Source organism: Condylura cristata, unplaced genomic scaffold, assembly GCF_000260355.1.
Source record: "Condylura cristata isolate star-nosed mole 26May11 unplaced genomic scaffold, ConCri1.0 scaffold00031, whole genome shotgun sequence".
In the NCBI taxonomy this organism is placed as follows: Eukaryota; Metazoa; Chordata; class Mammalia; order Eulipotyphla; family Talpidae; genus Condylura; species Condylura cristata.
This window is the reverse complement of record NW_004567132.1, coordinates 24,734,071-24,746,431: the sequence shown is the minus strand read 5'-3', so window position 1 is coordinate 24,746,431 and position 12,361 is coordinate 24,734,071. Positions and strand designations below refer to the sequence as shown.

General features: G+C 44.8%; 1 protein-coding gene across 1 annotated transcript in view; it reads left to right on the top strand.

The window, feature by feature from the left end:
• The window catches only part of ST3GAL5 (ST3 beta-galactoside alpha-2,3-sialyltransferase 5), a 37,976-nt gene that overhangs the window by 9,610 nt on the left and 16,005 nt on the right, over positions 1-12,361 (top strand). Inside the window, exon 2 of the mRNA XM_004691381.2 lies at positions 11,756-11,879. Within this exon, the coding sequence (XP_004691438.1) occupies positions 11,756-11,879 (124 nt within the window). The remainder of the gene's footprint in view (positions 1-11,755; positions 11,880-12,361) is intronic.

The following is a 12,361-nucleotide window of genomic DNA, read 5'->3' as shown; positions in this document are numbered from 1 at the left end:
AAAAAAAAAATGTGAAAAATGATGTAAAAATAAACTTTTTAATAAAAAAAAAAAAAGGGACTTGTAGTAAGTCCCAACTACAGGCACACACAAAAAGGTTAATAAAAACTTTATTTACAAAAGGGAAAAATGAATAACTCAGGAAAAAAGAGAGAGAGATAAATTGGTAAATGTGTCTGACCAGTTCTGATGAGCTGGAACCCTAGTAACATGCTGAAAACCGGCAAAAAGCCAAGGACCCCCAAGGCCCACCTGTCTGGTTATATACCAAGCCGGGCTGCTTAATTCCACCCTCAGTTCCCAGCAATCCCCCCTTCAGTAGTGATGGCATCATGGGATTTGTAGTCCTTGGTGTCTTCGCTTTTTTTCTTTTTTTTGGGGGGGGGGGTCCATGAAAACTATTTGTGCAGTATGTTCAGAACATCCTTTCCCCCCATCAGCTGCTGGTGCAGAGATGAATAGCGTGATTAATGTCACAAGCAGTTTTTGCAGGGCTTTAGGTTAAGCAGGTTTCTGTGCCCTTGAGCTCACAGCAATAGCAGGACACTTAATTTATGATTTAATGCTGCATCTTTGTTGTTTATATTTCTGGATTGCGAATGGCACCACCTGTGGCTGTAATGGTGTACATGCAAGATCAAGTTTAACTTTTTAGAAAAGATTTGTATATATTTTATGTTAGTAAATGATAGACTCATGACATACCTACATTTTTCTTTTATTGCCCCAAGATTTCTAGGCTATGTAGTTCCTCTGGGAATTTTTTCAAATTCTCAAAAATCTCAAAAACCTCATAGAAAAAAATTATGTACAGACCCACGTGGCTCATTGCTAGCAGATCTACTTGTCTGCTGCTTTTCTGTCTTCTTTTTTTTTAATGAGAATATGAGAGATTTTTGAAAAAGACTGTGTCCCTGTTACTTATTGCTGACCCTGGCATATGCTTTATGCTTGAGTAAAAGCACAGTGTTTGAATGACAGTATACCTGTTTGGGAACCGCCCGCTGCTGGCTTCTCCAATTTGGAGAGCAAAGAGATAAAGGGATGTGTGACTACATGTAAAAGAAAATCGTGTTTGAACCATGCCTCCTACAGAGCTAAATGCACATTTTTCATTGTAGGAATTCAAACATGTTTAGCTTGTTCTAACTGTAAAGCTGTCCAGACAAAACTTCCTTTTGTCTCTTCTTAAGAGTTTCTTTTCAGAGTTTCCTCTCTCTCCGTCAGTTTCTTTTCTGCCAGGACCTGATCTAACTCCAGGTTATTTCCAGTCTTGTCCTTCCAGCTCCATTTCTAGGGCCATTCCCACTTTCTGGCACGGGATTTCATATGACTAGTCTGTTCTGTTCATGTAGGACAGATTGGATTATTGAACACCAGATTATTGCATATATTACTTGGTAAATTTCCACCTCTTTTCCATCCACCCAGCCAGCTGCACCTGAATGATATTTCAAAATTCTGTTTGGTGATTTATTACATTAGGAGCCTGTACTCTTTCACTTTGGGCTGGGATCTTGGTTATTTGCAAATGTTAGCATACTCTTCCCTGTCACCTTATTCTCTCTTTCCCATTAGACTCAAGTTGGGAAGGAGGCCCGTGTTGGAGCCTGTTTATATTGGATCTCAGGGTTGTGTGAACTAGTCATTCGAAGACTTTCGCTTTCTCCTATTAAGCATTACTTATTCACCCCAACTACTGTTCTTTCTTTAGATAAAGAGAGAAATCTTCCAACTAAAAGGTAACTTTTAGACTTGGCCTTATTTGCAGCATCCAGTAAGTTCTTCTCCTGTAGCATATTATACTTTAGAATTATGATGCATGTACCATTTCTGTCACAAGGATGCCATGTGAGCATTAGTAGGTAAGGTGTTTTGTTAGAGTTTGGAGGGGCCCAAAGGGAAGAGGCAATTCTATGTAGAATTCCTCAGTTTACACAACTGTTGTATCTTGTTCCCTCTGTCCTCTTCCCTTTGAAAAATAGCCCCACCTCTGCCTTGAGTCATCTCAGAGAGTGGTGCCTTCTAGTCAAGCATGCTCTTCATTTTGCCTGTTGGCACCTGAATGTGTTGTGCGGGCTAGAGCTCATGGTTGGGTACTGTAAGGAGGGCCCCTGCCAACTGCGTCACCAAGTTGTTTGGGATCTTCCCCCCTCATGGGCCCTGGTCAGTTTCCTCCTCACTATCCCTTCTCTTACTCCTCTAGCAACCTTTGCTGTGGTGATCTCAATAGCCACTTGACCTTTTTCTCCCTTGGGGCCCAGTTCCTTCTTAGCTGCCTCCTCTGACACTCCCCGCAGCCCCTGTGATCCGGCCTGAGCCTGCCTCTCAGGACATTGTGGTATCTGGAATGCCTGCATTTCCTGTCTGTCTCTGCCTCCCTCAAGGACCCATTTACACATGTCTCTTCAGGAAAGCCTCCCTGATTTCCTGATGGAGCTGGTGGTTCTTTGCCTCGGGTGCTCCAGGCATCCAGCCACTTCTCCAAAATACCACAGTTTATGTGGTGTTTTGAATATTGGGTATTTTGCTTTCCCTGACTGGATTATTCATTTAAAGAGGAAAGGAGCTGTGGTTTATTTATATTCCCTGTGCCTGGCATATGAAAGGTGTTTATTAAATGTTTACTTAGGGCCTTCCCTGGTGGTGCAGCCGGTTAAAGCACAGCACTAAGAAGCTAAAGCCACTTCATTTGAGTTTGATCCCTGCCTGCCCGGGAGCTGACCCACATGGCGCAGCCGACCTCTCCTGACCAACCCGCTGCTCCCCTCAGCAGTATACTTCATCCATCTGCCTGTTCTGCTCCCCACTCTGTCTCTAGTGACTCCTCTCACCCTCCACATCTCTGGCCTGTATCCCAGTTCTGTATACATAAATAAATAAATAAATATTTAAAAAAATAATAAATGTTTACTTAAAGGATTTCTAGGTGAACATTGGAAATTATATACCACTACAAAATACCCTTCTCAACTGGGACTCTATAAGATAATTAAGGCCCAATTCTCTAAAGCAACCATTAAAAATTATGAATTAACTTGTCTCCTATACTTCTGGAATGATTCTTGCTACAGACTGACCTTGTAAGAATTGAGGAAATAGACATTTCACTCCTTTCCTGTGGGGCTTAATTCTCCAGTGAAACCCAGCTTGAAGAAGGCTGGTATAGAAACTACAATCTCAACCCTGATAAAATATACATAAGCAGAGAAAAGAGGCCAGTTGCGTCTAGAATGGAACGTTAGCAGTAGCTGTCACTGGGTTTGTAGTATAACGATCAGCATGTTTAGCCATTATAACAGCCAGATGTGCTTTCTGATTTTATATACTTCTGAACTTTCTAATTTTATGATAATAGAGCTTTGGGGTTTTTAATTTTTTTATTTTATAAATACATTTTTACATTTTCTTCATTTTGTACATTTTTTTAATCTCAGTTATAACCCCTGTGGATTTCCCACCACCAGTTCACTCTTGTGCTGTCATCATAGTCCCCTGTGTTTGTCCCACGCTAGTTAGCTACGTCGTGTACCTCCTGGGGACACACAGCGTCTCTTCTGTGACATTCCTGCAGAAACTGTATAAGTTGAATCTAATCGTGAAGAAACAGACAGACCTGAATTGAGGAACAGTTACAAAATAATTGGTGTGTGCTTTTCAAAAATGCCAAGGCCAGAATTGATAAAGGAGCTGTCCCAGAGGAAAACAGGCTGCAGAGATAGGGGTGCTGACCCTGTGTGTCCTGGGGCATGTAACCTGGTGTTCTGAGGTCTTTGCTCTTCCGAGAAGAATTTGTATAATTAGGTCTGCAGAGTAGATAAGAGTATTGAAGCAGGCATTCCTGCTTGTTATCATTATGCTGTGTCTGTGCGAGGGAATCTCTTTGTTTTTAGGAAATGCTGAAATAGGAGAAAGTGTCATCATGTCTTCAACTTACTTTCAAGTGATTAAAAAAGCAGTATAAGTATTGGGTGGCCAAGCAAATGTGGTAAAATGTTAAAAATGGAGGTGTCGAGGGAAGAGGAGATAGGAATTCTTTGTTCTGTTCCTGTTATCGTTCTGTAAATGTGAGGTCACTATAAAAAATAAAGTTCAAAAAATAAATAAATAAATAAAGTTCAAAGACTCAGAAGCCTCTGCATCACAGTGCCGCAGCCAGTCTGGCATCAGCCCAGGCAGGCTGCACAGCCTGCCCTTTAACCCTCATTGGTGCTGCAGTCACTTTCCACAGCGCTGATCTCTCTTGGGAGTTTGCTTTGCTTCCTCCGGCATCAGCAGGAAAGGATGGAAGGCCGTTCATAACAGGCTTCACCTGACAGGAAGATTTCTTTCTGTCCTCCACTGCCTGTTGCAGCTGCTGCCGCACATTCCTCGCACCCCCTCCCCCCAGTTGTTGGTCATCCTCAGAAGTCTGGTGAACCGGGCCCAGGCCAGAACCTCAGCCATCCCTAAAAGAGTGAAAGAGGCTTCTGGGAAGAATGTACCTTTGAAAATACTTTTAAGTGCAACTGAGAATGTTAGTGCTTGAGGGCAGTGTACTGGCCTCAGACCTCTGGACCAGCCCTTGCCAGCAGATGAAGCTCAAGGCCTTGACAGGGAGCCTCACCCAAAGCTTCGGCATTGGCCGTTCCGGATGGGCCTCTCCTCCCGCCTGGACAGAAGCTGGGAGTGTATGTCTTGGCAAATTCTTCCTTCATGATGTTCTGCATGAGGAGGGCACTTTTCCAGTCCCAACTCATTTTCTCTAGTTGGGGACAACCTACCTTAGGACTGGACAGGGGCAGCTTTTGGATTCAGAAGAGAGCTCTCAACTGGGGCTTAGGCTGGTGTGTGGGTCTGATTATCAAGATCTGCAGAGAGGAGTTGTCCTGACACTCCCCAACTTCTACTCTGGGAAGACAGTGGTGTTCTTCTCTTATCTATTCCTGTCTTCCCTCCCAGCTCCCTTATCTCAGAATTTACTACCTCCCTGCCCTACCCATTTTTTCCACTTCAGATCTCCTCTACCCTTTCTTTACCCTTTTATTTTTTTAAATCTACCACCTCTGGCTTCCCATTTCTCTCCTAAGTGGCCATAACAAATTATGTCCATTGAATAAGCTAAGTCTTAAGTTTCCTGTTCTTCTTTTGAGAAGTGAGTGAGACTAATGATTTTTAGTGGAGGAAGACACAAAATAAGTTCCTGCCCAACCTTGCTTTCTGTATATCAGCAAATGTCCTCCACTAGGTAACCTGAGGTAACTTGGCCTGTTGGCTGTCTTATCTCTTTCAGAAAAAACCTCAAAGCCAAAAAACTCAGATTCAGTAGTTTTGTTTTTCCCCACATTGGTAGATGGGACAATCATGTAATTATCACTCTTTCTCAGCACACACACACACACACAGATTCCTGTTTGGAAAACAGCTCCTCACCCCTGTTCTCCACTTCAGTTTGCTCTGACCCTTCACAAACGCCTAGTGATTGTAATATGTGGGTGCATGGAAGCATCCAGAGTTCATATCTTCCCCGGTTAGCACTGTGCTGACTTTGGGTTAGCCTTTCTGTGGTGACCTGGGCGCAGGCACTGATTGGCGCATTCATGAATCCATCAGCTTACTCATTCAACAAATATTTGTTAGTGCCAGAAATTGTTGTAGATTCTGAAGGTAGTAGAGCAGTGAACAAATCCACAATTCCTCCTCCGAGAAGCTTCTGTTTTAATGGGGAGACCAGACAATAGGCAAATACCTATCAGTAGTATGGAGTGCTATGGAGTGAAGCAGGGAAGTGATTGCCGTGGCCTCGGAGTGGGAATGGCTGTTTAAAGAGGTGACCCAAGAAGGGGACTCTTGAACAAAGACCAGAACAAAGCTGCCGTGGGAGAGAGCAGAGAGAAGGCTAGTGGAGACCCTGAGGTGGGTCAGGCTGTAGGGAACAGCTGGGAGCTGTGACTGGAAGTGCTAGTCAGAGAGGGGGACTCTCCAGATTAGACTCTGTGGGAGTCTGGGGTTGCTGCTCTGTCACTGCAGTAAAATCTCTGTGAAACTCATCTCTAGGAGTCTGGCATGTTCTAGTTTTGGGAGAATGTTTATGTTTTAGGAGGGCTAAGAGTGAATTGCCTTAACACATAAAAAGCAGACTAGCAATGGGTAGTATTGCTGTGTTATTGACATTAGAGAAACACCAGTTGGTTAGAATTAAAAAGCATACCTCAGAATCACTGAAGTGCTTGCCTCTTGGCAGTGGTCAAATTCTAGGGTGTTGACTGATATTTGCAGAACAGCATCTATACTTTTATGAAGATGGCAGGGCCTCATAACTACACATACTTTGTAGGAATCTGAAAATAGGCTGTTCAGTTCAGCTGTGAGAGGCTTGTTGGGGAGCAGGGTTCCTCAAATTGCTGCAGCCACGTAAGTTGGGGGAACTTGCTTAAAATACACATTGACATCCTCACCTGTGCCTATCAGGTGGCAATTTCTGGGGATGAAGTCTGGGAGTCTGAACCGTACATCCTCCTACTCCGTGGCTCTGTGCTTGGTCAGGTTGGATAATCGCTGGCTGGGACAGCGTGGGGGCGTTGACTGTTGCAGGGAACAATTGCTGCAGGCCCCTGGGAGCGGGCTGGGCGGGGTCTCAGCCAGTGCCCTCACCAACGCTGTCTCTGCACAGATCTGGGGTGAAGATAAACAAGGCCACCTACCTGACGGGCATAGGAAGGTTAGATGCAGCTGGGACCTCTGCTGGTTCGTGGTGGGGGTGCACTGAGACATTTAAAGGTGCAGTTGCAGCTGTGTGGATCTAGGCTCCCCCGCACACCCCCATGACCTTGGCCCTGGCAGGTGCTGATGTGCTGTTGGCATTCTGCTCCGACCCGTGTGTGACAGGCCTGCACTCGTGCCTGGTATGGGTGAGAGCAAGAACAGCAATCTTGATGGTGCAAGATTTGCGCAATCGTGCAACCCCGGCAGAACATACAAGATGCTTAGATACTGAAACAAGCATCATCAGTTTTCAACCCACAGTCCTTGATGCTCAGTTTTTGCATTAAGTTTAATTACCCTTGCTACTTTAAAATAAGGCAGTGTTGAATTTGATTATATGTAATGACTATCCCAGAAAGGAAAGACAGTAATGTTAGGGTTGGTGACCTCTGGGAACTTTTGATTTTCACAACTTGTGGGGAGAGGAAATTCCAGAGATGCCAGTGGCATGTGGGCGGAGGCTAAGGATGCTGCTGAATGTCCTACTGTGTGCAGGACCAGGGCCACCTGCACACAAAGAATCACCCCGTTCAAAATGTCGGCTTGCCAAGGTGGCGAAGCCCTGCTAAAGACCAGTGAACTAGCCCTAATCTGTAATATGCTAGGATTCTGCGTTTTCATATAAAAAGAGTTCCACAGCTGAAGCTAGTTTTGAAATCCATGACCTAGCTGGTACAAGGATGGCAGGTTGGTTTGGGTGGGGTCGGAGGGACAGGCCAACTTCTGAAATCAGTAACACAGAAATGACATGTCTTCAAGGTAAGGCAATCCCCTGTTCAGCTTCCCCTCCCTGTTAGGCGTTGGTAGAAGAAAATTTCCTTTACCTACATGCACCCCCTGTTTCACGGCATCTATGCCCAGCCACTGTGCCAGTCCCAGTCTGCTTGTCCCTGGACTTCTTGGTCTGTGAGAAAAAGAAACCCCAGTTGCTATAAGCCATAACACCCAGGTTTCTATTACTTGCAACGTGCAGTCAAGGACAACCCCCGACTGATGCTCCAGCTTAGATCCAGGCCTGGTTTTCAGCTGCCGTTGGATTTATCCCATCAACCTGATGGCCCACCGGTGTTTGGGAGTCAAAAGGCCAACCTGACCTTACCACTCCCAACTCTCCATGCCAACTCTCTCTTGCACTGACACCTCATCTACATCTGTAATAGTGTCAGTTTTACAGTGTGAAGCCCTTCCTTCCTTTCCACCCAGCTGCCCGACCTTGCCTGAGGCCGAGATGGAGACTGCTGCTGAGCACAGTGGTGGCTCCTCACCAGTCTACCACCCCCCCCTCCCATCCCTCCCCCCCCCCTTCCCTCCGCAGGCCACCTCCCTGCTCCCTGTTCTTGCTGCTTCCCTAGTGATTTTCTCTCACAAATCTCATGATGCCCTCCTGAACAAAATCCCCAAGGGCTCCTTGGGATCTTCTATGACCTTCTGCCACCTGCCATGGGCTGATCCCCCTGATCCATCTTCAGTCAGGCCCCTTAGAGGCTGAGCCTCAAACAAGAATTCAAGGGCCCTTCAACTGATGCCTCAGGGTACTCTGGAGCTTGATGCCTCAGGGTACTTTGCCACCATGGTCCTGCCTGGAGACAAGGTGGCCCGCTTCCTGTCCCCCTGTCGGTCAGTCACTGGCTGGGGACACAAGACAGATCAGCAGAGGAGGAGGCAACTGTGTTACCAGCCAATATGCAGAACAGAGCTGTGGATCCAGCCCTGGGGGTCCAGCAGGAACAGAGAAGTGCTCTTGTTCTGATGAGAGAGAGGAGAGAGGAGAGAGAGGGAGAGACCAGGTGGCAGCCACAGCAGTGCACAGTGTGATTGATGGTGGTGGAGGGCCCTGGGCAGCTCCATGAGAGATTCGCAGAGCTGGGCACAGGCTACATGGCGGAAGCCATTGTGCATAGATTTGTCCAAGCAGTGGTTTTGGAAGTTATGTTAGGCCTGGCAGAGAAAAAGGGAGACCTGTTGGAGACCAGCTCCAACTATTGAGGTGTCTGGAGGCAAGACAGGCAGGACCCTAAGGTGGGAAGGCGTCGGTGAGCGGAGATTCCTAAAAAGGGGAAAGAAGAAAAAAGGGGAAAGGGGGGCGAGGAAGACACGGGAGTCAGAGTTGGGTACAAGTCTTCCTGCTTGTCTTTTTTCAGGTCTTTATTTATACAGTTTACCAAGATTTAGTTACAATAATGCGTCAGGTAAGTTAATAAGAAATCAGCATAAAAGTTTTAAAGTAAGGGGAACAATGCATCCTCTTCCTGCTACTTTATGGCACACTATACTTTACTGCTTTATGATAGCTTTCATATATACGGATGTTTAACTATGACTTTAAAGGATCAGGGTCTGAGAAAGGATGAGCTGTTAGCAAAGGATTTAGGAGTCCTAGGGAAGGAATAAATTGTGTTAGCAGAGTCGTCAGTGATAGTCTAAAGAGAAGCTAATGGCTAACTTAAGGTTAGCAGAGAGTAGCTAGTGTTTGTTTTAGGAAAAGGTTAATTAAGACTAGTAGAGAGTAGTTAGTGATTGTTTTAGAAAAAAAAGTAAATTAAGAGGAAGTCACTTAGTTATGCATTAAGCAAAACCTATGTTGATAATGTTAGGAAATTGTCCATGGTCCTTATGCCCTGGGAGTTATCTAAGATTCAATTTTTGTCAAAAGACCAAGGAAACTTTGATGCTGGGGAGTCTTATCTCTCCAGGAGCTTGCCTTTTGTCTTTAGTCAAAGGAATTTCCTGCCCAGGAGCAGCTCAGTTTGTACTTTGCCCAGGCCAGGTAGCCAATTTAGAGCTAAGGCAATCCAGTTACAAACTGATGTTGCTACAATATTTTTGATATTATGATTATACAAAAAAGGGAGGTCATTATATAAGTCAGCAGTGGAAATTCTGATTTTTCAGAGCTTTTCCCGATCTACCCAGAATCTGTCAGTCGATAGACGTTGCATAGCTTGTGTCAGAGACCCAGAGAGATCACACGACTCTGGGCAAAGTAAATGGCCACTAATGGCCTCAGTAACTCTTATTTGTCTGGTTTGTTGAATAAACCCCTTTGTTGTTCTTCTTCAAACCTGAGCAGTCTTGCATGTGCGCGCGCAGGTGAAGAACCCAGATAGTAACCCATAAACTATTTGGGGAGAGGGGCCTTGACAAGTTTATATCCCCTGCTAGCCTGTGCCAGTTCCTGCCTCACCCTTCTCCCCAGCCTCACCTCACACATCCGTTCTGGCTCTACCCAGTGATTTGCAAACAGCCGGGCCTCTGTACTTTTCTCATTCCACTCCTGCGCATGGTGTGAGCTTCCTCCTTGTGCAGCTGCTGTGTGGCTGTGGCCGTCACACATTCTCTTTGGGCGTGTGTGTGGGCGTGTGTGTGTCATTCATGGAAACTACTCATGTAATACATATAGTGGAGGTTCTTGCACTCTGCTGCAACCTAGGACTGGAGTTGAGGGAGAGATTGCTTATAGTAGCAAAGAACAGATACCTGAGTGTCAGTTTGTGATAAGAGGTTCTTTTCAAAGAAAATGGCAAAGCCCTAATGGAAAAAGTAAGTGAATAATGAGATAATAATCTCTTTCTGGCCAGTATAGACATTATTTCTTAAACTAATATATGTTTATCATAATAGCAATTATGATTATATTAGTTGAGAAGTAATGTAATTGCTTAAGAAGACAGAACTTGTCATAATGGTGGCTCTGATCTTGGGGGTCTTGGGGACCTGGGCTCCTCCTTTCTTTTTGCTCCACCTTCCCCTGGGTGATGTGGTCCCTGTGAGGTCCACAGTGGCTCCTCATGCATGGGTATTTCAGCAAGTAGGAAGGAGGGGGCCTTAAGGGGAAGGAAAAGTGTGCCCAGGGATGTACCCCAGAAACTGCTTCTAAGTCAGTTTGCTAAGCCTCAGTAATGAGGCCAGTCCTAGCTCTAGGGAGCTGGCAAGTGTAGCCTTTATCCTGGGAGGCCACCTAAAAGCCAGAGTTCTGCTACAAGAGAGAGGAAGAGGAACACATGGTGAGGGTAGAGGTGATGGTGTTCATTTCTACTGCAATATCACTTAGCATAATAATTAAAAAATAAAACCTGAGAATAAGATTAATAAAAAAGAACGTCTAAGAACAGACACATACATATATGTGTATGTCTGTGTGTGTGTATATATATATATGTGTGTATATATATATATTAAGGAAAAGATCCTTTTTAAAATTGCTTTTTTTTCTTCTTGGTATAATGCTTTCCTGTTTTAAACATAACTCTGTATTTTTAAACCTTTTTGTTATAGATAACTTCAGACATAACAGTAGAGAATTGTGTAACAGCCCATGTCTCCATCTCTCAGCTTCTATTTTTACCAGTTTAATGTCCAGTCTTGTCTCCTCCAGCCCCCCCCCCATCACACTTACTTACTGATTTTTTGAAGGAGATCTTCCTGCTCTTTCATCAGAAGTATTTCCCTATGTATCTGTAACAGGCAAAGGCTCTTTTGAAAAAATGGGCTTTTATCTGGGGATAATGGCAGAGTCACATGCATTATAAAAAATGACAGGGTGAGAGCTGACGTAATATGTCCTGTTCCTCCAGTGTGGCATCTTGCCGAATCTTAGCACGATATTGGAACTGGGGTCCTGACACACGTACAGTGAAGACATGGGCCATCTCCATCATACAGGGAGCTGCACTTTGTTTGCCCCCTTTCAGCCACACTCCCTACTCCCCAACCTCCTCCGTAACTCCGAACAACTACTAATTTGTCCAGCATTTCTGTGTCTTGTTATTTCAAGAATGTTATGTAAGTGGAATCATGCAGTGTGTAACCTTTTAGTGTAGGCTCAGCATAATTCTTTCTAGATTTATCCAACTTGCTGCATGCATCAATAGTTCTTTCCTTTTTATTGCTGAGTAAGTATTCCATGATATGGACTTGACCACATAAATTCTTTTTTAAAAACATAACCCACCTAATACATCTCTCTCTCTCTTTTTTTTTCTCCTCCTGTCTGCTCCCCATCTCTCTTCAGCTATGCCAAATGAATATAATCCTGTAAAACCAAGAAGGGATTGCTCAAGACCATCCCTGCAATGGTACACTCGAGCTCAGAACAAGATGAGAAGGTCCAACTTGTTGTTAAAAGACATCCTCAAGTAAGTACAGGCCCTTCAGCTGGAAGATCCCCCAGGTTGGGGTTAACCATTGAACTGGGAGAAAAGGTCAATGAGAGCCCTAAACATGGTTCTCATACTTCATCAGGAATCTTTTGAAGACACATCTGAGGAAAGATTCAGTGCATGTGAAGGGATTCACGGGCTCATGTGTAATCTGTGCTTGGCGAGAGTGTGGTGCCCAGAAGGGAACTGTTCAGACTCCATCCCTGAGCTCGGCTGCCCACAGCTCTGACAGGACACAGCTCTTTCCACTACTACACAACAGACGGCCGTTTCAAAAGTCTTAACTGAAGACGTTTGAATAACATTAACTACTGAATACTAAAAAGCCTGGCATGTCTTTCAGCCAGGGTCACCTTAATATCCTAAGTGATCAGTTTGTTAAAAAAACAATTTATTTGGGCCCTCCCTGGTGGCGCAGTGGGTTAAAGCACAGCACTAAGAAGCTAAAGCCACTTCTG